At 37.0% G+C, this 26,256-nt stretch overlaps 2 protein-coding genes across 4 annotated transcripts in view; one reads left to right on the forward strand and one right to left on the reverse strand.

Moving 5' to 3' along the window:
* LOC145978645 (N-acetylated-alpha-linked acidic dipeptidase 2-like) overlaps positions 1-4,827 on the forward strand; it is a 211,601-nt gene extending 206,774 nt beyond the window's left edge. For both annotated transcript variants that reach the window (XM_083111401.1, XM_083111402.1), the window contains one exon: positions 4,496-4,827. In XM_083111401.1, the coding sequence (XP_082967527.1) occupies positions 4,496-4,700 (205 nt within the window). In that variant the 3' untranslated portion in view covers positions 4,701-4,827. The remainder of the gene's footprint in view (positions 1-4,495) is intronic.
* Positions 4,828-5,435: 608 nt separating this feature from the next.
* Positions 5,436-25,455, reverse strand: LOC145978945 (UDP-glycosyltransferase UGT5-like). 2 transcript variants are annotated; one of them, XM_083111950.1, is made up of 5 exons: positions 25,375-25,455; positions 14,263-15,095; positions 12,722-12,944; positions 10,969-11,188; positions 5,436-5,996 (listed from the first exon to the last, which is right to left on the reverse strand). In XM_083111950.1, exons 2-5 carry the CDS (start codon positions 15,091-15,093, stop codon positions 5,720-5,722), a joined length of 1,551 nt encoding a protein of 516 aa, XP_082968076.1. In that variant the 5' UTR covers positions 15,094-15,095; positions 25,375-25,455; the 3' UTR covers positions 5,436-5,719. The 2 variants fall into 2 exon arrangements, with proteins under 2 accessions (XP_082968076.1, XP_082968078.1); XM_083111952.1 differs by lacking the exon at positions 25,375-25,455 and adding an exon at positions 22,280-22,295.
* Positions 25,456-26,256: the final 801 nt, after the last annotated feature.

The following is a 26,256-nucleotide window of genomic DNA, read 5'->3' on the forward strand; positions in this document are numbered from 1 at the left end:
TGTAATTTAGGTGGTGAGGATAAGGAAAATAGAATACGTTCTAGTTGTGAAGATTTGATATCGGGCATTAATACTTTAAATGACCTCAAGGATCATCCAGACATGAAAAAACTAATAGCAGATCTAGCCTTGATAAAGGCACAAATTAAGGATAAAGCCCGAACATCAAAATGTGGCTGCAGTACCTAGAACAAGTAAGACTGATAATGCTCTATATTCGAGCAGAGCGTAATGCAGACTGGGACCTTTACGTTTCTTCCATACTTTCACGCAGCTGGACATCTGAACTATGCGCACCTCATCAATATTGCAACCGGGTTAGTAGCTAGCGTCAAAGTGAATTGTGATAGGGCGGAAGAGATTGGGTCAAATGACGGGTAAAACATTTGGAAGTATAGTTTTAAGGAGAAAAGAGAAACTCGTGCCAATATCTGCAACACACAATACAATTAACATTCGGAATGAAGCTATTAGCATCAACCCACTTCAGCCATTCAGTCGGATTGCTGCTGTGCTGCAGTCACATCAAGAACTGCCGGAATATTTGAAATATGAACTAGCGGTTTACCCTCCATCTTTATTTGATGACATTTCAATGAGAAAAACCAGAAAATCTGTAGTTATGGATATTGTAGGCTATCGAAACCTGTGTACAACCACCATCAGAATTAACTTATATTGTAGATGGTGGCTTCCTACTTCACACTGTCATTTGGTCTGATGTTGACACATACGCGGAAATTTGTAAAAAAACACGTTACATATGTACATAATCATTTTTCACCCAGTGAAGAAGTAGTTTTTGATAGGTATGCGACAGGCAATAATACCAAAGATGTTGAACGGCAGAGTAGAACGATGTTAAAGATGTCTGCTACGATTGCATTCGAGGAAAATATGAAGGTAACAACTGATCAAGCACACTTTTTACGTAACTCCGAAAATAAGGCTCGCTTGATTGACATGCTTAAGATTCACTTTTACTCTGTGGGTATCACAGTGTACTAAGCTGAAGGAGAAGCAGATGTTCTGATTGCTGCCACTGCGATTAGTATTGGTGACAAAAATATTTCTGTTGCTGTTGTAGGAAGTGACTCTGACTTGCTGTCGATTTCAATTGCTCGTGGACATCCAAACACTGAAATGTATTTTATGAGGCCACAAACGAACAAAAGTAAAGACAAATGCTTCCACATTTGCAATATTCAGAGAAGCCTAGAGTCACTTAAAAACAGTTTTCTGTTCTTACATGCCGTCACAGGATGTGAGACGACATCTGGTTTATTCAACAAAGGAAAGCAGACTGCATTCAAGATTCTTCAGAAAGACCCAGAACTCTCTACATTAGTTACAGTGTTCAACAACTCTGATCTAGATCCTCAAACAGCAATTGAAGTAGGAGAAAGATTTATTGTGAAGTTATACGGAGGAAAGAACAATGTTTCTTTAGATGAACTCAGATATAATTTGTACAACAAAACAGTGGCTAGGAAACTATCTTCATCATTCAATTTAGTAATGTTACCTCCAACAAGTGCAGCTGCTTCCAAACACAGTCTCCGTGTTTATCTTCAAGTACAGCAATGGTTAGGGAATAATTTGGAACCAACAGAATGGGGGTGGGACTAAAGAGAAGGTAAATTGTTTCCAGTTAAAACAAACTTACCAGCTGTTCCTGTCAACCTGCTCAACTTGATATCGTGCCAGTGCAAGATCACAACACAGAAAGGCTGTGATGATAGATATGAATGCAGAAAGGTCGGACTAGTTAGTGTGTTCGAAATGTTGTTACTACTGTCAAGGAAATTCTTGTTTCAACATGCCAATTGCTGATGATTCTGAAGATGATGAAGCTTTTTTGTAACAAAGGAAAGCTGGAGGTGGATCATTCTCAAGATCATTATATGTAAGTTTAATATTTCAGTATGAATAACATAAAGTTACTTTTACGTAGTATGCATGTAAGGTGCTTTATTGTAAAAATTTTATTTTGAAGAGCATCGTTTTGCAGTCAGATAAAATCTCTACGGATTCCATTTCGAATATTTTTCATTATTCTCACAATTTTGTAGATATTTATATTTAAAGGTGGAGAAATGAAATTGTATGGAAATAAAAAAGTAACATTTTTGTTGTTAGTATCGTTAAATACGTATTTTCCAGATATTTTAATACATAATCTGATTCACCAACATTTCTTGTGTAAAATAGTGAAACAGGAATGACTTAGCTTTAAATTATCGAAAGTTATTAAAGAAAAAAGGACAGCATGTGTTGCGAGCCCGGCCGCCATCTTTGTCCTCCATTTTGGAGGTGATGCGCACATGGGATTTTAGGGGACTTTTGGGATTTCATTTGGGAAGTAACAAAGAGCAAACCCTGAAAAAATTAGCTTTTTATAAATTATTTCAGCTCGCAACCCCATACTCACTGGGTTAATAAGTGACACACACTTCTCAAGATAACCACAAAGAATACTGTCTACTGTCTGCACTTTTAAAAAGAAATACGTTCGGTGTAACATGAAACAATGCGCGCTAGTTCGAAATACTGGCCATTGTTGTATCGAATTCCAGGAATTGCGACCGTTTTCTTTCAGGCTGTCCGTTATTAGGAAGTTTTATATGCGTTGGGGAGGTAGTTTTCAGTGTCCACGTCCGTTATTAAGAATGTCCGTTATTGAGAAGTAATATTGCAATTAAACCTCATGTATTTCTGCCGGGGAATTTAAAAATGTCCGTAATTTAAAGGTGTCCACTATTCACAGGTGTCCGTTAGGAGTTTTACTGTATATGATATTCACATTGCATGATTAAAGAAGTTAAACTTTTTGGTTGTGTCGGCACATATGGCCATTTTGCACCCTTCAAAGTATACGAGCAAAATCCCTTTATCTAAATATCCTTACTCAGAAAGGTTAAAAGTGCAATGTTGAAAACGGACCTGCACAGGACAGAAACAGGACATTGAATAGATAAGGAGACACCAAAAGCCTTCTCAGAAATAGTGGAAAAGGCCCGTGTTTCCAAAAAGCTAAACACATTACCTAAAACACTGCCATTAGCTCCCAACATGGATGGATGGATCGTTGGGAAGGTTAAAAGTGTGCCCGAGGAAATTAAAATCCGCACATTAGAGAAGGATGTTCCCGAACACTTGAAACATCGTTACGTTCAGTCATGGACACTTCTGGGTTGTAATGATACGATTGAAAGTAAATGGGATCGTTACAACCCAGAAGAGTCCGTAACTGTACATGACATACGAGTTGTTCCAGCCCTTGGAGAACTTTGTTATGTCACCCAAACAAAAAGTTGGAAGTTTAAATATTGGATTAGAAACAAATTATACAAATACCAATGTTGCATTGGAAAAACGTTAAATTTTAGGTTCAGACCTCCATGACACAGGGGTTAGTAGATGCCGCTCGAAAACCAAAGATGCTGGATTCAAATCTCCTATTGTTTCTGTGACCACTCCTGGCTTCGCTCCTGCAAAAAATAGCAGTTATGGCCGATACATAACATTTATAAACACATGGTTGCTTGGTTTCCTTTCTACATTATAGATTCTTAGACAAAAAAATTCATTTTCACATTCGTGTATTCCTGCAATATTCTACCTGGTGAGATCTTAATCATGAAAAATTTTTAACAGCAGACATGGACGCCCGCAGAACTTTTTCTCAAAACGGACAGCAACGCTCCAAGTGGGGGAAAACTTGAGAGATGTCCTCAGTTAAGAAAATTTTCAAAAAGCATCCCTCACAAGGATAATTTGCATAGGGATCCTCCACCCACAGAAATTTCTCCATGACGATCCATACAAGCATCCCCTCAGCTATCCTCAAACTGGGAAAAGTACCCCCCCCCCCATCATCAATCCCCAAACAAGACAAAGCATCGTCCCCTAGGAATTTCTACTTCGAGCGATGGAAGAGTATATACATTATACATAAAAAATGTTTTTGTCAATATTGTTGTCAATCTTGTCCCCACTCCAAATATTATATGATGTTGGCGCTTCTGGGGCAGAGTAAGGTTTCATATCTTGCTCTTGAGCTATAAAAAAACATATTTGACTTATTATTATTATTTTAGAAATCATAAAATTGAAATTGGATTGAAAATACATACGTATTATTGTAAAGTCCGGACTTGAGTTCACGACTTAAATATAAACTAGATTCGACTTGATCTCTTTCCATAAACATCACTTTTTGATGAACACTTCTTAGTCTTTTTGTATTTTTTCACCCTGCACACATATCAGAGACCACTTTCATGGCACTCTTCATCCATATTTTCTCTCTACAATTTCACAATTCAAATTATATGAAGTTTTTCCCCATCAAAAAGTTAGCAAATGCCCCTCCCCCCACCCGGCTCTCCTTTGCGGGTGCTCTTCATAGCAATTCACATACTACGAAATATTGCCGTTCATAGTACGTACCATTTCACAAAGACCTTCACTTACTTGCAATGTTTTCTTTCAGGCATGCAATTTTTGCTCCCAGCCAATATGATGCATATGTCAGCGCTGGATTTCCTGGGATAACTGACATCCTGTATGCCTGGGAGGTGGCAAATACACAAGAAGAACAAGATAAACTAAGGAAACTTCTACTTCTCCATGTCTCCGACGTTATGATTCTTGTACACCAAGCAACCGACTTGCTGAAACCACTGGAGATAATATGAAATTTAACTTTTTGCGAATATAAATTAACCTGAAGAGTATTTGTGCCTGTGTAGTTAGAAAAATGTTCACTGTAATGATTATGTGGATATGTGAATATGAAATATTCTAATAAATATAACAGAACATATTGTTATAATGTGAAATAAATTTTTTCAGGACCATCAACTACCTTTGTTTTGATGCAAAAATGTTTTTGTAATATCATGTATGTGAAAGGTCTTTGTTGTAGACACATATAAATTTGAACATACCACACGAATTAATACTTGCACACATGACACACTAGTAGTAATAATAATAATAATAATGGTTTTCCAATAACCTTAAATTACTGTCATTTATGGAAGACAATTTTCTTTATATATGAGGAAAGCTTAAGACTTTTTTTTTTTTTTTTTACAAATTTACAAATCTATTACCATCATCATTATTTTGTAATGTACGAGTAGTTTGTGCAGACGTTGATATAATGTATGTAAGAACACTTTGTTCTACAGGAACTTATTTCACGTAAAATGCGCATTTATTTTTTAAAACTATTTTTGTGTAACATTCAAAAATAGTTATTTCAACTTACATCCTTACTTATCAATATAACCTAAACAGTTTATATATATAAATAATGTAACCACATAAAATAAACCAGATGAATCAATGAAATGTAACTACAATGTAATTAATTTTTGTATGAATACATTTTATTTTCAAGAAGGCTAATATGCAATATTATACACTTCTAGATTCAGTTGCAGTTTCTAGATAGGAACACAAAATAACAATATAAATGTGGCGGGAACTCACATCGACATCTCTTTCGCCTGCAAAACCTGTGCGTTCTGACAGAACTTTCACCCCCTATATTTGCACCAGCAGAAGTTGAAATGACTCATGTACAGAATAATACGTGTACTTTATTTATGAACAATTGACATGTAATTCTCGGAGAGACAACATCTAACATGTTTCTCTTGACAACTTGTCAATTAAGGTGTGCAAAATAACATAATAATAACAACTCTCACAGCATTTTTAACTTCATTTTCCTTCTGAAGATCCTTAAAATCTGTCTAATAATCAAGACCACTAACGTCAACAAAGCCATTGAAAATATGCAAAGTACAAACACTACATCTATCAGCCAGTACTGGTACCACGTGAGATCCCTTGCTCCAGAGAACAGATGCTTAGCTCCCCGATGTCGAATGACGTATTCACACCAGAACACTGCTCGTTGGAGAGGTGTCTCAGGTTGATCTTTCATGATTGCTGACATCCTCTTTGCATTCTCCCTGTAACTGCAAGGCACAAAAAGTAAGGTTAAGATAAAAATTTATCGGGATATGCTGAAGGACGTGAGCAATTTAAATTAATACTGTTTTTCGTTAATGGTAAACGTGACTTTGTTAATAGTAATTACAAGCATTATACAATTGTCCTCCAGTATAACCATGGAGGCGTGGTTGATTAATAAAATGAGATGTGCGACCGCCAGGGTCGGATTAAGACGAAATTGGGCCTGATACTTGAAATCTTCGGTCAACAATATACACAACGACGTTATACTTACGTCACAGCGCAAAGAATAATAGTAACTGTATAATAAGTGACGCTGTGTCTAGGCGTCCGAAATTGGGGCTCCAAATTTCATTCTAAGGTTTATTTTTAGGTTAATATAGCAAAAGAAAACTGTTCAGCATTCGGAAAATTCTCGTCTGTTTTCATCTGGGTCTATTTCAGGAATGGACCTAATGCTGCAGCATCAATAGCACCCACCTTAATCCAGCCCTGGCGACCGCAGAAGACGAGCCTAGGTTGAGTCAGTGGCGGCTCGTGATCTGGCCCTATGGGTGTGTACTTTAGTCTCGAGTCCAGAAGTGTTATACCACCCCTGTCAAATACTCGCACCTGTTTTTGCGTACATAATGATGCTTAATATATTGGAAACCCAAGTTTGGATCACCTTTCACTGAAAAAGAGGCTATGACGGAGTTATATTTCAAAATTTTTTTAACACAGATTTTTTAAAAATTTCAAATATTTCTGAAATTATCCAGCCAATTACGAGAAGAGCGATGTTATTGTGCAATATGTAATTCAATATTCGATAATCTGACAAAATCACTCAAAACATAGAAATACCGATTTACAATATCAATACTATTGTCGATTTGCAAGATATTTCATAAAAATTTTCTCCTCCGCTCCGCTGATATTAATGAACAAGGAGAATAATAACATTGGCGTACACCAAAGAAGCCGATCTAATTACCACATGGAGGAAATCAATTGTAATCTATCTAGCTGTTGTTTATTTCTTATGACAGATTGATCGAACCAAGCAAATCAAGATAATAATAAATGTTAAAGAAAATTACAGTACCCACTCAGTCCACACTGCCCTGCTTCGTACTTCAGAATTTTTCCTTCCCTTCCGCAGTATCCATATATTGCTGCAGTTGCTACAGGCTTTGTAGCTAACTTCCCTCCAAAAATTCATCAACGTTAAATATTAAGTGTCTGCTTTCGCTATGTACAGTTTTCCTATTCATCATGAAATCAAAAAGTTTGCACTGAAACAGGTACGACCTTTTGGCAGCGCTAAACTATTTTGCAACTCAGTAACACACAATGCAAAACAGCTGACTGATTGATGTACACTACCTCCGCGTGGGTTGCTAATCCGGCTACTGCGCCAGAGAGACCGTTTATTTTGGCCAAGATGCACTAAGCAAAGGCAATACCAGGCATGTTTAAAACACCCGTCTCGCTTTCAGTTGCCTCCCTCCCCTTCACTCTTTTCTTCCCCTTCATGCTCGGAACAGAATCGGGGGGACAATATACCATCGAAATTTCCCTTTTCTAAAAAAAAATCCCTCAATTTGCAATGATGTATGGGTTACCTCGACTCTGTCACACGATCTGTAATGGAATGGGTTTGCAACACTACATTGCTAGCTCACCGATCGCTGTGTTCGCCACGTTCCTAAATAATGCAACTCCCATCACACGGTGCTCAAGCCAAAAGACCCAATCAGCGTCCTCTGCGCGACTGCTGCAACAGCGTCATAGGGAGCGAAACTAACATGACGCTCAAGTCAAGCACCTAGCGCGGCTCGGTCTACGCGGTCACTGATCGCAGGCTTCTCCACCACCTCTCTTGGTGAAGTGGCGTGGGAACACTTGATGTTTCGAAGGAGACAGAGTTCAATGAATAGGTATAATAAGAATGTTTTGCATTACAGATTTATTTGGGTGTGCACGTGCGAATGTGCTTATAGGCAGAATCCGCTACTGGGTTGAGTGGACAAATCCAAATGCAAAGAGGAAGTAAAGCACGGCCGGTGTTATTCCCATACTCTAATAGCATAAGACCGTGGGCAGATTTCAAGAACACGCTCGTCTGATTAACTGTTTCGAGCGCCTGATGTGACGCGTCCCCTTAAGTGACCAATCACGTCGCCTGCTTCATTCAGTGACGCAACAGTCCAGGTGAAAGGGGAGGTTCATTCCGAAAACGACAACGGCTTTGGTATAGAAAAAAACATGCACCTACGGCGACGTTACAATGTTTGAAACTTCTGCCAGCAACAAACGATTTCACCAAATTGCTTCCCCGTCTGCTTTCCATTTGAGGCCATCACCCCTATTTTGTCATTAGACTCGTCCAGTTAGTGCATGTGCACTTGCAGTGGCGCTGATTAGGGGTCTAGGGGGGGCAGTTAACCCCTACCTTTTGCACTATAGCATCTTAATATGCCCTTGCTCTCCCAGTTTTGGTACCCAACCGCCGTAGCTGTGCACTTGTGTCAATGGTCGCGTCTAACGCAGACAAACTTCCTTCGATATTCTAGTTGTAAACTACAAACTGTAACGTGTAATACAAAATTGACACAGTTACTTCATTTTAAATTACTGTGTTAATGGAGTCAACCAATAAAAAATGTCGTGATAGTGCTGTTGAGACAATCTATACTCTCAGGTAGGGGTGTCAAAGGCTTTGTTTTTACACCGAAGCGACATTCAAGCTTTCGATGCACCATGCGACAAAATTATGGCCATAAGAACACCAAACTTCACTAAATCTGACCCAGCCTCCAATTCCATTGGGTTATTTACCTAGAGCTGAGAGCATGAATGCCACTAGTGGATCTTTAAACGTTCCTGAAATAATCTACCATGCATGTAAATGTACATAAAATTCTATTTACCATAGATCTCCCCACCCCCATTTTACCATTTATACAAAAAGTGTAATCGTAACTAAATTAAAAACAATATGAATACACAAGTGACACATCTAAGAAATTAGAAAATTAATGAATGTTAAAAATTCTATTTACATGTGTCAGAATATATCAATCTAGGAATTTCTCAGAGAAACGCTATAATTGCATATGCATTTCGGTGACTCTGTGCGAGAGTTCATCGTCAAATTTCGTGGTTTTACCAGTATTCTAAAATGAATTGGTCTTGTACATAGAAGATGGTACTGGATTTTATATTTTTCGTAAATCTGTTCTTGTGGTTTTTCCATATATTTACTCTCCAAATGTGAGTTTGGATTCTACAAAATGTCCACCTAGATTCTGATATAGGCCCAAATTACTTTGGAATAGGAAAGTTATCTAGAACAGTCACCGTCGAGCATAATATTATTAAACAAGTTTTTTTTAATGATCTACGAACAACGTTTGCCACATTCAGGGAATAGGTCTTGTCATTGTGGGAAGGAGCCCAAGTGGTTAGAATTGTGAATTTGCATCTCAGGATAAGTGTATATATTTTTGAAGGGCAGAGAAAGAGGGAAGTTTCATAGCAGAGCGTTAACCTTCATAACAGCCACAATATTTAGAATTTACTTAGGATTTCTTCACAAAAAATGTATAAAAATATCTAAACACTTTACTTTCACTGTCAGAGGACGTTCGGTTAGTGGTACACCAAGAAAATGTTGAACACATGAGAAAACGTTTTGCCTGAAGGTCTCCATGCAAGTTTTGACTGAAATTTTAATGTTTTGTGGACATGTCTCATTTGTGACTGTGCCAATACGGTGGGTATCATGCCTCTATGTGCAAATATAGAAGGTTGTTTCACGTCGATGGTAACGATTTCGATCACCAAGGAGCAGCACGTAGGCATAGCACAGAGCAGCCAGAGCCAGTAGGACGAAAGTACTGTGTGTTGACTTGCAAAAACGATGGTTGGTGTGTGAGTGAGTGTTTATATGGCACCAAAAATTCCAGTCTTTTGGGAGGGGTACATCTGTGCCCATTCCGACGTTGGTTATAGTTATAGCAAGATAATTAAACAGTGCCACATGAAAGCATTCCATGTGTCAAAGAAGGGCATCAATGCAGTGTTGAATCGCCATAGAGCTTGCACTGTACCTGTTGCTGGAACCAGTCAAAGTGGGCCTCGGACATATCGGAAGCCCAAGCGTTCCTCCGATGTTGTGCGGAAAGTGAGATCCTTGGTGCGATGTGAAAACCCTGCAACGCAAAGAGTGATTGCACAGGCAGTGCAATGTTTCCCTGCAACTGTAAATCTCATCATAGCCCAAGATGTACAACTTGTGCGGAAGCACAAGGCTCAAGTTTGTAAGTTGCGTGCCTCACATGTCCAAGAGAGGCAGACCAATAGTCGGAAACTCTACGAACGCCATCTGGCAGGGGACCGCTGGAAGTATGTGGTGTCCCTGGATGAAGCATGGGTGTATCTGTCGGGATGTGGTAAAAAATAGGGCCATCTACTATCGTCCACGTGATGCAAGAGGTCGATCTAAGTGGGTACGTGAATGTGCTGAAAGTTTTCCACGCGGGTTCATGGTTGTTGGTGGTTACTGCCATAACGACAATTGATGGTCTTTGGAAAGCTTGTCAGGAGGAATATGATCGTTTGGACCAATGTGTTCTTCAACGCAGTCTCCTCCAATGGAAACTCCGCTGCAGGGCCATTGTTGCAAGACAGGGGTATCACGTGGAGCACCACCGCTCGTGGCGTCACGGTTTTTCTTAAGGTCAGGTGGGTTCTAACTTTGTTACTATGGACATGAAACGACTTTCTGTATAATCTAATTTTTAATTGTGCTCAGAGCTTGAGTACTATGGGATAGTTTTGTGTGTGAAACAGATGTTTCAACTTCATGGATTTGAGAAGAAACCGAAAAAAAACTTTTAAGTGCATAAGTGTTAACCTGAGCACTTTGTTCTTGTTAGTTTCTACTATAAATCATCTCCGTTTGTTGTAGAGAAATGTATAACTTACCTTGTATCATTGATAACTGTATCAAAAGCTTCAATTAACGTCTCAACAGATGCCTGCTGAAGAGTTAGTCTAACTCCGTAGCCAGAAATCACCGCATGCCGTGCATTCATCTCTTGTTCAGCGATCATGGGCATCACCACTACAGGCACCCCGTGGTACACAGCTTCCTGAATACTCAGAGCCCCTCCTTGGGTAACGAATGCTCGGATATTGGGATGACCTACAATATACCAAAATTAATATTGTTTGCATTGCACTATTGGATACTTATGGTCCCTTTTTAGTCTCCTGAGGTTAATCACGTCATGGGAGCGAGTGATGAAATGGACTAAAGAAAAACCAATAAGATAATAGTACCCATAAGTCCAGAGCTTTCCTGGCGACGATTCTCTCGGGTTATCGACAAGGTGACTTCTTGAAGGATTTCCAGGCTTTCCAGATCTAACGTCACTCTCACCTTTAGTATTCAAGTGACTTCTACCCTGAAGATGAGTGGCGTTTGCTGTCGAAAGCTTGGAAATCCTTCCAGAACTCACCTGGTAGATAACCAGAGAGAATGTATTCATCAAGATAATACCTATATCCTTCCCAAAACTCCACACTAGATTCAGATGTAAGGTGTGACTCTTTTTGAAGACATTCAAATGCCAAACTCTGTACCTAGTTTTGACAGCATTTTGCAGACTAACGAGTCTCGGGGATCTGGATGCACAGCCAGTATAATCCTTTCTGGAGCTGGTGTTGTGTGTTGTCCATTTATGTTTGTGATTGTCCTTTCATTCATTTCATCTTATCACTTTTTATCCTTATCTTCGCGATGTATGAAAGTGGGAGAAAAGCGAAGTAAAACAAATCAAATCAATTAATTAATCGATACTTGGAAACTGGGTTCGAGATTGAACTTAGTGTATTTTTCTTCACATACTTATTATTATTAACAAGTAGAAAAGTTGATGGTCAATAATATTATCAAAGAAGATATATCTTGTCTTAGTATTACGAAGTAGCATGCACTGGGTTAACTTAAAATAATATAGCATTAGAGAAACGTATATAATTAGTTAAAGGCACATAATTAGACTGTCATCCGAAAAATTACAAAAGCAGGCACAGAAAGTGTAAGGATTCATAGGCGCATCACCACCAACATAAATCATATATTACACTGTGAAGTATAGAAATCGTCATTTTGTGCAAAATAAAAAGCCAGATTGATTTACAATATTTTGCTTTTTGTGCCACTTTTGACTAATTTGTGAAGATGGGGATGAGTGATGACATGATAAAATTGATGAATGAACATTCACAAACATCCATTCCCAGGCTAGGATTCAAACCCGGGACCCCTGGTGTCATAGTGCGATGAGTTAACCACTCCGCCACAGGGACCGGCGCAAAATAAAAAGCGTGATCATAGATCTGCATAATAACGACTGTAAGCACTGCTGTCCAACACCATGTTTCTAAGTAGTGACTATACTTGAACAATATATACGTGTATATATATATATATATATCAAAATTTCACAAACTACCTATTTAAGATCAACGAGGGTTCCATATTGCGTGTGTTCCATCGACCAACAAATACAGAGTTCTTCAACTATGACGTTTTCTTTACTTGAATTACTTACCTCTCATCTAGGTTTAGGTGCAACATGATTAGGTTAAACTAGAAGACAAGTTATTATAAGATCGAGAGAACGTTATCCGAATGAAAAACACCAATAGAGTAGTTGCAAATAATTCTCACCCAAGATGTCTTGCTGTGGCATCCACTTCCCGGTCTTCACATTGGGAGGCGCATCAGGCATTTCCCCTTCCCACTTCCAGAGAACCCGTTGAGGTAGAAGGCTGAAGGTGTTCAATAATGTCAGCCTTAGATTTTCCGGCATTTTTGATCCTTGTACAGTTCCACCAAGACTGAAGTAAATGAATCCATGTTTTTTCGAGGCATTCACAAAATTTTCCAGATCCTGTGTATAGAAAAATAATGATAGGAAATTTTCTTACATACCACAAAAGGTCAATGAACTATAAGACATCATTTTTTAGTTACTGGTCAAAGTAAATGGCTTATTGATAATTTGTAGAGGCTCCAGAAAACTTTAAAGTGTATTTTTCTACTCAACCTGTATTATGAAAAGATTTGAATTTGGAGGAAGAGGAAAATACCTTATCTGTTATTTATACTATACTTGTCTTCGCAAATTAATACCGTTAGAGTGTATAGCAGCTTATTTAAGATATACAACTGATACTCTTATCTTGCCTCAACAAAGTTAACAGATAACATCAATATTAAACAAAGAATTTGCTCAATTTGACAACACGAAAGACGATGGGAAAATTAGGCTCAAACTAGGTGTATCATTCACCGCCGTTATTGGTATCCTCAGTTATTGCTATACAAATAATGTCCCTATAATGCTATGTCCCTCTTTCTCTCTCTCTCTCTCTCTCTCTCTCACACACACACACACAAGAACAGGATATCAATATTCGAATAAATCATTTAACTAATGGACTTCCGAAAATTACACACATTATAAGAAACCAAGCATCAGGAGCACTGGCGTACGCAGGAATTCTTTTCGGGAGTGGCTGTAATCGTGTAGGGGATAGTACATATCTGATATCTGTAGCGCCAACTTACATGGGTCTGTGGCCCCCTGCCAAACCAAATAATTTATCGATTTTTATTATTATTATTATTATTATTGTTATTATTTGATATTGATATATATTTGCTTATTAGAATCAGTAAATAACAGATTTTCAATAGTAGGGATGCATTGTTCGTGTGCAATAATATCACGATACATGGGGGGATAATTTATGATATTCTTTGACCCAAACCGAGAGCTTCTTTCTAGGGGCGACATACACAATAAAATATCTCGTATATTTTGAACCTTTTACTCTCAAAAATGACAATTGGGGGTTATTTTAAAGGCGCTTGCAATTGCCACTCTTGTATTCCCCCAAGTTTGTCAGTGCTTTTATTTGAAAATGTTAATTTTCTCTAAATTTCGGAGAGGGCTGTAATCCCCATCAGCTCCCCCGCTGCGTACGCCACTGATCTGGAGCGAGAAATAACAGTGAAGTTGAATAATCTCTGTTTAATGTTGCTTTGTTTTATGTTGCTTTTTATACATTATTTTCTCTAATAACCAAAGTGTGAAACATCCACATGTGAGCTTTAATGTTATGAACAACAACACTATTGGCCATCGTGATTCATAAAGGCACTCAGAATTTTGTGGAACTTAGTCGAAGAAAATTCACACTTACTTGTGGTAATGGTTTTGCCGCTCTACAATGAAGACCTCCGACTTCAATTACATTGGGCATATTAGGTTTTACATACCCAACAGAATAATGAGAGTTGGTAAACACCAGGCTAGCATTGTTCTGTAGTTCACTGAGGGGAGGTATATGAGGACCCAGTTCACTATCCACTACCTTCTGGATCTGTGGCATGAAGAAGAAATTCATAAATACTTGAGAAGAAACCCCATAAATTGTGTTTATTAGTCTTTCCCAAAACACCATCCTGTCAGAGAACGCCGATATGAAAAACGGACTAAATGAATACATGTTAGGATTCCCCATGGCAGTGTTGGTCCATGGCATTGGTAGAGATGGAGCAACCAGAACAAGAGGGCAACTAAATCGATGTGAAAAGATAAGGAAGCACTCAGAGAGGTAAGCATCTAGCAGAAGTAGATCGAAGTGTTCTTCAGACTCCAAGAGTTCCTGAGTCAGTGGATGAGTCAAAAGAAATCTGCAGGTATCGATTATGCTATAGAGCAAGGCAGAGGATGTGGTATGGGACATTGTCTTGCCTCCAAAGAAGTCATCTCTTGCTTTATTCAGCCAGTCATCTTCTGGTTTCATGGTAATAACTATCTCTTTAGTACCAGGGATAGTCTTCTGGTACTTGATCATTGTTAAAGATACAACTTCATGTCCTCTAGCAGAAAGTTCTTCGACTATTGGTTGAAATACATTCATGTGACTTGTAACACTTATTGGAATTGCAACCAATATTCGTGCTCCTTCAGTGATCGCCGCATTTCCAAATAATATGAGAATATAGAATTGGAGCTGGAATGATGGCATACCTGAAAAACAAAAGAGCTGGATGAAAAATTCAAAGATAATCTTCTCATGTTCAGGATACTATATAGACTATGCATTATTTTGATTCTGTAAACACCTTCAGTTCCGATTTTTTAGGGCACGTTTCTCTGGAAATTGAACCGTTATTAACTAAATGTGGTTTTCTCCAGGACAATTGAACTGAGCGAGTTTTGAACGAAGTTTTTTCAGTAATTAATACGTATGTATACCCCATATACAGGGTGAATTGACAATACTGACACGCTTCGAAAAAACAAACAATAACTTTACAAGTTTTAGGAGCATGGTGAATAAAAATTCATAGTGGTCGAGGGAACTACAGGTATTGCTCATAGCATACCATCAATAGTAGATAGTAATTTTTAAGAGCTGAAGAAATTTAAACATAAATACATGGTCAACTCACCCCGGTCTACCCTATATATTTATCGGTGATTATACGAGGGCCATACTGAAAGTAATGAGCAACAATTTTTCATGACCCAAGTTTTGGGTTTATTAAAGAAAAACATTCTACATTGTAATCTACAGACTTTACTTTTGAATATTTCTTTGCAATCATTTTCCCAACCTTTCTGGAAGCTTGAAAATACCATTACGGTAGAACTAAGTTCCAGCTGCTCGCAGACAACGACGCACTGCTTTCTGCATGTCCTCTGTAGTCTGGTAGCATTGGCCTCGTAATTGTTCCTTCACAAAACCGAACAGATGGTAGTCGGAGGGTGCAATGTTGGAACTGTAGGGAGGGTGAGGCGGAAGTTCACACCCCAATTTCCAATTTCCTCCCTGGTGAACTGAGCAGAGTGCCGGCGTGCATTATCATGTTGAAGGATAATTTTCTTTACAAGACCTTTATACCGCAATGCATGATGGAGCTTGTGAAGTGTTTGGATATAACGGAGAGCATTTATGATTACCCCATGTTCAAGAAATTCAACCAGAATCCACCCCTCTGCCTGATGTGGAGGCAGTCTTTGGGTGACTGCTCTGAGGCTGACCTTTGATGCTAGTGTCTTTTTCTTTAAAATGTTTTTACCCATCTTCTAACGCTGCTAAGACCCATGCAAACAACTCTATACACATGCTGAAGTCTATTCTGAATTTCAGCAGCAGGAATTTCCTCTTTAACAAGGAATTCAATCACAGCACGTTGTCGATACGAAACATCACTGTCAGCCATTTTTAAACAACTGACTGCGCTAATGTGATCAAAGCTAAAGGCGTCACACAACCTCGACGCGTTCTGTAAAGTCTATATTTTGCGATGATTTCCTTTGTTTCCGTGTATTGATGGATTCTGATTTTTTAAAAATTGTTGCTCATAACTTTCTCTATGTCCCTTGTGTATCACAAAAATAATAATAAATTGATATATTATTGACTGTCAGGTGAAAGTTTGAAATCAACTTCACACTTCATATTTATCCAATAGAAGACCTCTGAGTGATTTTTAAGTAATTAGATTATTGATGTGACAAGATGGGAAATGGTGAAATGGATTTATTGTAAATTGTCTATGGGCCAAATGTCGAAAATCAAGAATTTGGTAAAATTTGGGGGCACTAACTTTCATTTATGCCACAGTTATATAGGTGAGTAAGGATACAAAAAAAAAAACATGATTGCCATCTCAAAGTGGTAGCTAAGAGAAATGGCGGTCAATCCAAGATGGTGGATGTTGACATTTGAAAATCCGACTATATCTCTGAAACCAATGGTCCGACTTCAACGATCTTTCTTCAAATGAAAGCTTAATATATGCTCTATATTTAAGTTTATTTTGATTTTACGAAAGGAGCAACCATTAAGTACTTAATCACGGATTAGTAAAAAAATCGTATATTTTACTAATAATTCTATGTTTATCATTAATTTATTAATAATCTAGGCATCTGAGAAGAAACTGTTTCAATCAAAAAATGTAGCTTAAACGTTAATCTTTAATTTGACATATAACATTTGTTGCTTTTGGCCTCAGAATTTATATAAAACGAATGAATTATGTAGTGTGTACAGCGAATTCTTATAGCAGGATGTGTCTTTAGTCGTGTTTAATTACACCTGTCGTAACTGGTATTGATTATTGAAAAGTATATTATTGTTATATGCATATAATAACATACAATATTTATAATGATAATAATAATTGTTATTAATAGTATTAGTATTGTTATCATTAGTTGTTGTTGTTCTAGTTCTAACTAGCCATGAATTTTGTTTAATTGTTACCGGTGTTCATGGAAGAACGTTATTGATTGATTCAAATTAAATATTTGGATACGTCAGCACTTAGGCTATTTGCACCCTTCACATTATACCTGTCAAGGCCCTTACAATAGATAAAAATCACCATGCGTCTCTAAAATCTCTCTACCCATGGTAAAACGAGGCTGTATTTAGCACTCAGCACATACATGGGCAAAGCACAGGACAGCACACAACCGATTCTACTTTAAACTTTAGGTTCACTCCCGATTAGCCTATCTGTGCATGAAGTGGACTTAAAACAAAAACTCAAATCAAACAACCCTACAAAGGATTATATTGACCGTAGGACCAGACGCAGAGCCTCGTTGACTGACCTGCAAGACTGCAGTTGCGCAGTTGAAGTACGTAAAAATTAGGTTAACATTTAGGGTGTTCAGAGGAACACTATAACATCCTCGTACTCTTTATTAGTTATTGCTTTGAAGAATGTAAAAATCTATAAAAACAGAAGACGGACAAAAAGTGGGGAGTTAAATGAATGAGAAAAAATGCATGATATATCGGATGAATTAGCAACTGTAAAGTTTCATCCCATGTGTAAAGCCAATTTTATTAATATCAAGTTCTTAAGAAGACTAGAAGTAGATCTTCATCCTTCCATTTGTTTTCTGAAATTCCTTGCTCATCAAAGCATGCTGAGAAACGCCCGAAAGGAAACATACAGATTAATACATCGTATACATCAAGAAGTTTGTTTCGTGTGACAAAGAAGCATCATTCATGTAGTAGCCTCTGACAATGTAGAGCATACAGGGATACATTAAGTGAGAATGGCACTTCCTATCGTGTTGATAGTAGAATTAGTGACAAAAAAATTCGTCTACACGCTTGCCACAAAGGTCTAGTAATACAATTATCCGGAGAAATTGTAATATCAGTTCCGTGCATACAAGATTGCATCGTTTGTACAGTTTTATGAGCAATTGTGCAATGCACAACGTTGTATCTACATATTTCTTAAAGTTTAGTGTGGTTACATGTATGGCCGAGGTGCAGTGGCGTGCCAAGGATTTTCGAAAGGGAGGGGTTACGTACACTTTTCCTGGTAGTCAGCCCTCATTTTCCCAGCTTTTCCTACCTTTGACGTTCTTGTTTTTAGGAATACTGGGCCAAAAGGGGGGGTGTATGAGCCCCACCAACCCTTCTTTGGCATGCCACTGCCTACGTGATTTAAAAATAAAATTGTAAAAGTTTCCAGGCAGTCTTGCTAGGAAATATGTCTACATAATTCATGTAAAGCTCGTGAGATGATGGAGACCAGACGGGATTTTTCTATACCGTGTACATCTTCCTTTATGTGTTTAGCAGCTTCATGAATAGGGTTCTCCCCTACCATAGCCAAAATGCGCTCTTCTAATATGATGTAGACTGTACAGTCGTGGAAAGAAATACTTCCCCCAAAAGACTACTGGTTAATGTTCTATGGAGGAAGTATTTATTTTCAAGACTGTACGTCCTCAGATTGTTTACAAGTAACAAATCCTAAGTCAGATTACCTATGGGAAAAATTAAGCTGTTGCATAAGCTACAACGAAACATTTTCTTGGCAGACTCTTATTTCATCGTCATCATCCTTTAACTACTTAAATTTGTTTTGAAAGGAAGTAACTTTGAGGTTCTACCCTTGAATTAGAGAATATATCTTCTCGGATAAAATCATACCATATATTTTTACATGCCGATTTTTCTGCCTCACTATATTCACCAATATTTTCAGATGTATCTGGTCTGAATTTTGTAAGGCAAAGTAATAAGATTTATGATAACATTCTTCTGCAGATAGGATCTCCCTTCATTTCTCACTTCTCTCAATTGCAGTCTCACGCTATTCTTATCAGTTCTAAATTCAGCAACTTGACTAAGTGCTTCCCTTGTTCTTCACATTGATTGATTGAATTTTAAGTCCACTTTATGCACAGTAAGGTCAATCGAGACTGGACCTACAGTTTAAAGTGGGATCCGAACAACTATGTGCTCCCACTGGGTATCAAACCCGGGATCCCTTGATTACAAGGCAACGACGCAAGCACTGCACCACGGGGGAGGCCTTGTTGTTCATATTCGCTTGTATTGTATTTGCTTTCTTTGTCACACGAAACAAGCTTCTTGATGTATACGATATATTCATCTGTATGTGTCCTTTTCATGCTTTTCTCAGCATGCTTTGATGAGCAAGGATTTTCAGAAAACAAATGGAAGGATGAAGCATCTACTTCTAGTCTTCTTAAGGACTTGATATTAATAAAATTGGCTTTACACATGCGATGAAATTTTACAGTTGCTAATTCATCCGATATATCATGCATTTTTTCTCATTCATTTAACTCCCCACTTTTTGTCCGTCTTCTGTTTTTATAGATTTTTACATTCTTCAAAGTAATAACTAATAAAGAGTACGAGGATGTTATAGTGTTTCTCTGAACACCCTAAATGTTAACCTAATTTTTACGTACTTCAACTGCGCAACTGCAGTCTTGCAGGTCAGTCAACGAGGCTCTGCGTCTGGTCCTACGGTCAATATAATCCTTTGTAGGGTTGTTTGATTTGAGTTTATGTTTTAAGTCCACTTCATGTACAGATAGGCTAATCGGGAGTGGACCTACAGCTTAAAGTAGGACCGCTTCTGTGTTGTCCTGTGCTTTGCCCATGTATGTGCTGAGTGCTTAATACAGCCTCGTTTTACCATGAGTAGAGAGATTTTAGAGACGCATGGTGATTTTTATTTATTGTAAGGGCCTTGACTGGTATAATGTGAAGGGTGCAAATAGCCTAAGTGCTGACGTATCCAAATATTTAATTTGAATCAATCAATAACATTCTTCCATGAACACCGGTAACAATTAAACAAAATTCATGGCTAGTTAGAACTAGAACAACAACATCTGATAATAGTACTAATGATAACAATACTAATACTAATACTATTAATAACAATACTAATAATAACAATTATTATTATCATTATAATTATTATATGTTATTACATGTATATAACAATAATATACTTTTCAATAATCAATACCAGTTACGACAGGTGTAATTAAACACGACTAAGGAGACATCCTGCTATAAGAATTCGCTGTACACAACTCATAATTCATTCGGTTTATATAAATTCTGAGGCGATAACCAACAAATGTAATATGTCAAATTAAAGATAAAAGTTTACGCTACATTTTTTGTTTGGAACACTTTCTTCTCAGATGCCTAGATTATTATTAAATTAATGATAAACATAAAATTATTAGTAAAATATACGAATTTTTTACTAATCTGTGATTAAGTACTTAATGGTTGCTCCTTTCGTAAAATGAAAATAACCTTAAATATAGAACACATATTAAGCTTTCATTTGAAAAAAGATCATTGAAATCGGAATATTGGTTTCAGAGATATAGTCGGTTTTTCAAATGTCAACATCCGCCATCTTGGATTGCCCGCTATTTCTATTAGCTACCACTTTGTGATGGCAATTATGTTTTTTTTGTATCCTTACACACCCAAATAACTGTGGCATAAAGGAAAATTAATACCCCTAAATTATACCGTATTCTTTGTTGGCCCATAGACTAAAATGGCTATTCATGCATGTTTAAGTTAGCCTTCGCAATGAGTTAGGCTACAGGTTGTCACGCTAATTCGAAATAGGGATTCTCCATTAACGATTGAAGCCCTTCACATTCAGTACACAAAAATAACAATCCTTATGGTGGTTCTTCGGCTCCTTCCACGCCATAGGCACCCCAAGTTCAGACTTCTCGTCTCCATTTTCTTGCTGTTGTAAGCATGCAAACACAGGTTTTGCAAATTTTACGGGAAGCCCAAAACTTCTCTTGGTCTCCAAGCTGCATTCCAAAACGTGCGAGATATGCTGCCTTTACAAAGCAAATGATGTTTATCTTTGTTTCAGAAAAGCATATTCACCACAAATGCAGCAGAATCCATGAGGATAATTTATGCGGTCTGTTCGTGAGAAACGTGTTTCATTCCCCTCAACAACAGAAATAAAACTTTAAAAAAAATCAAATAAAGAAAAACTAACTTTTTATAAATATATTCTGTGCAATGGATGGACTAGAGAAATATTTTTATATTCCAAGATAAAAGGCATGCCCTATTGCATTTCGACACCTACAGCTCTTATTGAGATAAACTTAAAATCGAAGTATATCAAGTATCGCAAGAACTAGAGCCAATTTTGCAAAACTGTTGTTCATTTTAGATTAAGCACAACCAAAATACCCTAAATTCGTTCAAAATTCCAAGGTAACTAAAAAAATATTTTTTGTAGACCTGTGCAATCAAATAGATTTTCGTATTTTTTAACTTTCAGTCTCCTATTGTTGTATTACATTTAGGTGTTGGTTTTAAAAACATACTGCATCTTCACTAAAAAAAAAGAAGACAATTACTCCTGAGTTACCGCCACAATTGTTGAACACAACACCTAATGGTCGACAAACAGTGGTGTAACAAGACACCAGAGATATCGCTGAACAACGCCAATTCCGTATTAACACCAAGAGGAGTGCTCAGTTATAAGTAGTTCGATAACCACATCTGGTGTGCTGCTTTGCACCACACCTTTTACAGTTTAAAAGCACCACACCTTTTACAGTTTAAAATGTTCAGAACTAACAACCTGTATGTGCATAATAACAAATTAAGTAATGAATATCGTGCAGAAGCGTGTTCTGCTTTCTTATCCAGAGTAACGAAACGCCGTATCAAAAATATTAGACATGTGATCAACGACATTCTTGCAAGTATTTGCAAATTTATACTCCTATATTATAATACATATATCGTATATCACTTAAGAACCTATGAAGAATAATCATGCGATAATTCACCTCTCGTACTATAAAAGAATTAGAAACAGTGTAAAGAAACGTACCGAAAAACCTCCAACGAAATGAATAGCTACTTCACTCCGAGCTTCTGATATCTGGACAAGGATTCTTATCGGTAGCTCAATTGTTTGATTGATAACTTCATTATCTACGTGTTTTCTTCTATCGAGTTGTGACAACATCTTCTAGTATTTTTGGGAACTTTCTCAATGTGATTGGATCTCGGGTGAATGACCAAACAGAGTAGATAGATATGGAACGATTCGAAGAATTTTGAGTTGCTTGTTCATGCTTATCGTATTTGTTAGCAACTTTCGTAAACGAAACAAATTAATAAAAGTATGTCCATTTGGGAAATATGGGTATGTAATGAGTACTAGGGCTTGGAAGTTGAGGAAAAATTATTTTTTTCCCTAGTGTCCGAAGACGAGACCCAACATAATATATGTTAATTTTGGGTCATTGTAGACTAGAAAAAGGTGGGTTTTATTTGTCCTTTTTTGCCTTTTCCGGCGTTTTTGGCTTATTGGTCCTCTTTATCCTTTTTTTTTTAGGTCTTAACAGCTTTTTTTTTTTTTTTTGCAATTTCACCTTCTTTCGACTACGTTTTTACTGCCCATTCTCAATTCGAATCATCATCAGTTCATCACCTCTTAAACATCCTTTCTGTAGTAAAGAAGTAAAAAAAAAAAGTAAATATATTTTTGGACGACTGAAACAGGTACCGTACAAGGTCCTTTAACCGTAATTTGTCTGGAATGTCGCGCTGTAAGTGGCAACTTTCTCTTGTTTTGAAGCTTTCAGTTTCTCGCACTACCACCAGAATTTTGTATTTTTTTATTAATTAAATATGTAATTAAATCTGAAGTTATTAATTAATTTGGATCACATTCATAGGTCCTTTTTCCGTTTTTAGGTATTTTTGTAAATATTTTTAGGTCTTTTTATAGGTATTTTTTTTGGCTATTTTAAGGTCTTCAACTTCCGAGCCGTAGTAATAAGTATGACAGAATTCAATATATTCACTCTAGGTCTTCCCTTATACATACATTCATCACGCCACACACAAGAATTCACTGTATACGTTGCATTTTTAAATCTTCAAATGTGAGATCAATGTCACCTCAGTGGCCGAAGAAAATAAAATAAAATATATTTCTATTTACGCTTAGGCATAACGAGAAATTTATATTCATAGGTGGATGGGGCTGCAAGACGATTTATTATTATGTAAGTACATGTAACTTATGAAATTCCAGTATCTGTAAGTTAAAGAGAGGTATTTTTTGATGGAGACGATGAAACAAGAAATTAAATCAATATTTGTACTTGTCGGACCGGATTTTGTAATGGGACACGGTAAAAACTCGCTTCATAGAGATCGCCAACATCAAACAATAACATCTGAACAATTATTATTTAACCTTATGTTTAAGTTTCACCTCTTGGATGTGAAGGATTACACTTTATCCTACATTTTGAAAATTTCAGTGAGAGAGTTCAATTAAAATTCTTGAATCTTTCCTGGCGGCGAATACTGTAGAGCTAACGCCACTCTCATCTCCAGGGATTGACAACGAAGGTGGTTGCTGTTCATATTCTAGTTGGGCATGATGGGTGGACACGTTTCTTCCTGTGTTCAATTTATGTCGAAATATCTTTAGCGATTCATGGTAACCGACTTCGAAAAAATGAAACACGGGAACAACAAATACAGGATCATATTCATTTGCAGCATCTTCACCTTCACTTGAAGAACTTCCCAAGTCAGAAATTCTATGTCAGGTGGAATGATACTCATATTTTTTCCTGGCTTCTAAGAGTCTCATAAAACATGCAAAGTTGAATTTTCTAAAAATATATAATGAATAATTTGAATATGAAAAGTATTTTTGTACGCCTGTATGGTAATATAAAATCTGCCATTTGTGTAAACAAGTCCATTGAGGAGTCAACTAGCTATCTTGCCATCAATGGTTCTGGATTCGAATCCCAGTCAGACACATATGGTCCTTTCAGAATGTCCTTTTATAAATTTCATTTAATCATGAATCACATTCAGGACCATAATTAGCCAACATTGTTTCATTTTCCTTACCTTTTCCAACAAATAAAAGAAGAGTGAATTATGAAATAATAACACCTATTTCTAATGTTTTAGTAATATAGAAAAGCTTATAAATCTTATACCACAATTGAAATTATGTATAGAATATAGTCCCGAACAATAAAATAGAATTTTGAAGTAATTATTATTGAAAGATAGTGAAAAAAATTGTATATGTGAACAATATCACATATATGCATTATAATCTGGTCCCAAAATCTAATTATGCTAAAGTGGGCAATGTATCTTCTCGGATACGTTCAATTTTCATCCCCTAAATTTAGCCAAGTATAAGAGATGCGGCTATATTTTTTATCTCTTATGTTTCACATCACATTTCTGCTAAATAGTCAACAAAAAAAGTACATGAAAATAGTATATGGAAATAACAAATCAAATAAACCTACATGCATGCTGCAGCATGCTTTATTGTTGTACGCCATCTTGCAGCAAATAGTATTCCATACTTCCTTGTATGTTCTACAAAAAACTGACCACTGACCAGTATGAAACTTTACATGTATCTTGTAAGACCCATTGCCACTCCTGCAGGAAATCTCAAGATGCTGGCCGTATAGAGGCTCCTATATTATATGTATCTTGAGAGATACATTTTCCCTTTTAAACTGTTTGTCTGCTTCGATATAATCTTGTTTCCCACAATACTTTCTGTTGCTCTGTCCCATGAATAGCAACACAATTATGCCATATCGTTCCATATAGTTCTCTGTTTTGCTTCGACTTTGTATTTCCAGAGTTCTTATCCAGTCCCCCCCACCAAATAACTTGGGAGTTTTTACCACGAGTAAAGTCTACATCTCACAAAATAACAACAATCTTGATTATTAATTCAGACAAGATTTGGTCGCGAAGAGTAAAGTCTCTTGTTAGTTTCGATTCGCAAAATTTTGGTTTCGTTATGCTTCAACTGCATAAACTAATTGAAGAAACTGAACTACATGTAATTAGAAACCATACCTGAAATACATGTAAATGGAAGTCACATCTTCATGAAATCAAACCGCAACTTACCTTCAGTCAAAAGTACAACTACTTGTAGCAACGGAGTAAATGAGCAATCGACATCTAGTAAACAGACACACGAATGAGGAAGTGAGTCTGATAAGTCAAGAGACGTTTGACGAGGTTCGACCAGAAATGACTCCCCGGCTGAGCAACCAACCTGCAAACCCTCTCCACCGTGATAATTAAGCCTCCACTGCGTGTAAAGAAGGGGAAGTGAAGGGATACTCAGTGTTTCGCAAAAGTTTGTTGTTAGAACCAACATCTAAATAAATATCTTTACCAGATTTACTAATAACAACACCATAATCGTGACAGTATTAGCATCTGATCAGGCACGTATCTAGAACTATATTTCTGGAGGGGTCCGAACAAGTGTTTCACATATAATAATAATAATAATAATAATAAACTTTATACTTATTAGGTGGTAAAAATATGTTATGAGGATAGAGATGTAACAGCACGTATTGATTGATTGATTTGTTGTTTTAAGTCCACTTTATGCACACATAGGCTAATCAGGACTGAACCTACAGTTTAAAGGGAGATCCGAACCACCAAGTGCAACTTTCAGTAGGGTGGTCCAAATTATTGTAGCAAAAACTGAAGCAGCTCAAAATTTTTCTCCACATGCCTTAATTTTGTCCTCTAGTACTGACTTACTTGTGGATAAAACTTAAACTTGATTGATATATATTTGGTGCACACATTTCTCTTTCCTCTCAGGATAGAACCCATTTTTTTGTGGAAAACATCGAAGTAATTCAAAACATTTCCCACATAGTATATTCTTGTCCTCTAATAGCGACTTACCTGTGTGAGAAATATTAACTTAATTGATGGATTCTTGGAGCTAGCACTATTATAAATATATATATTTTAAAATGT

The sequence above is a fragment of the Lepisma saccharinum genome, chromosome 25 (assembly GCF_977018435.1).
Source record: "Lepisma saccharinum chromosome 25, izLepSacc3.1, whole genome shotgun sequence".
Classification (NCBI taxonomy): Eukaryota; Metazoa; Arthropoda; class Insecta; order Zygentoma; family Lepismatidae; genus Lepisma; species Lepisma saccharinum.

What these genes read in the sequence shown, in the direction of transcription:
- LOC145978945 (XM_083111950.1), bottom strand. Translation starts at nt 15,093, where the DNA reads ATGCCATCATTCCAGCTCCAATTCTATATTCTCATATTATTTGGAAAT. An exon ending in CGGCAAAACCATTACCACAA is followed by an intron (nt 12,945 to 14,262) that starts GTAAGTGTGAAT and finishes TTCTATACACAG; the next exon opens with GATCTGGAAAATTTTGTGAA. An exon ending in GCCACAGCAAGACATCTTGG is followed by an intron (nt 11,189 to 12,721) that starts GTGAGAATTATT and finishes GGTATATTGTAG; the next exon opens with GTCATCCCAATATCCGAGCA.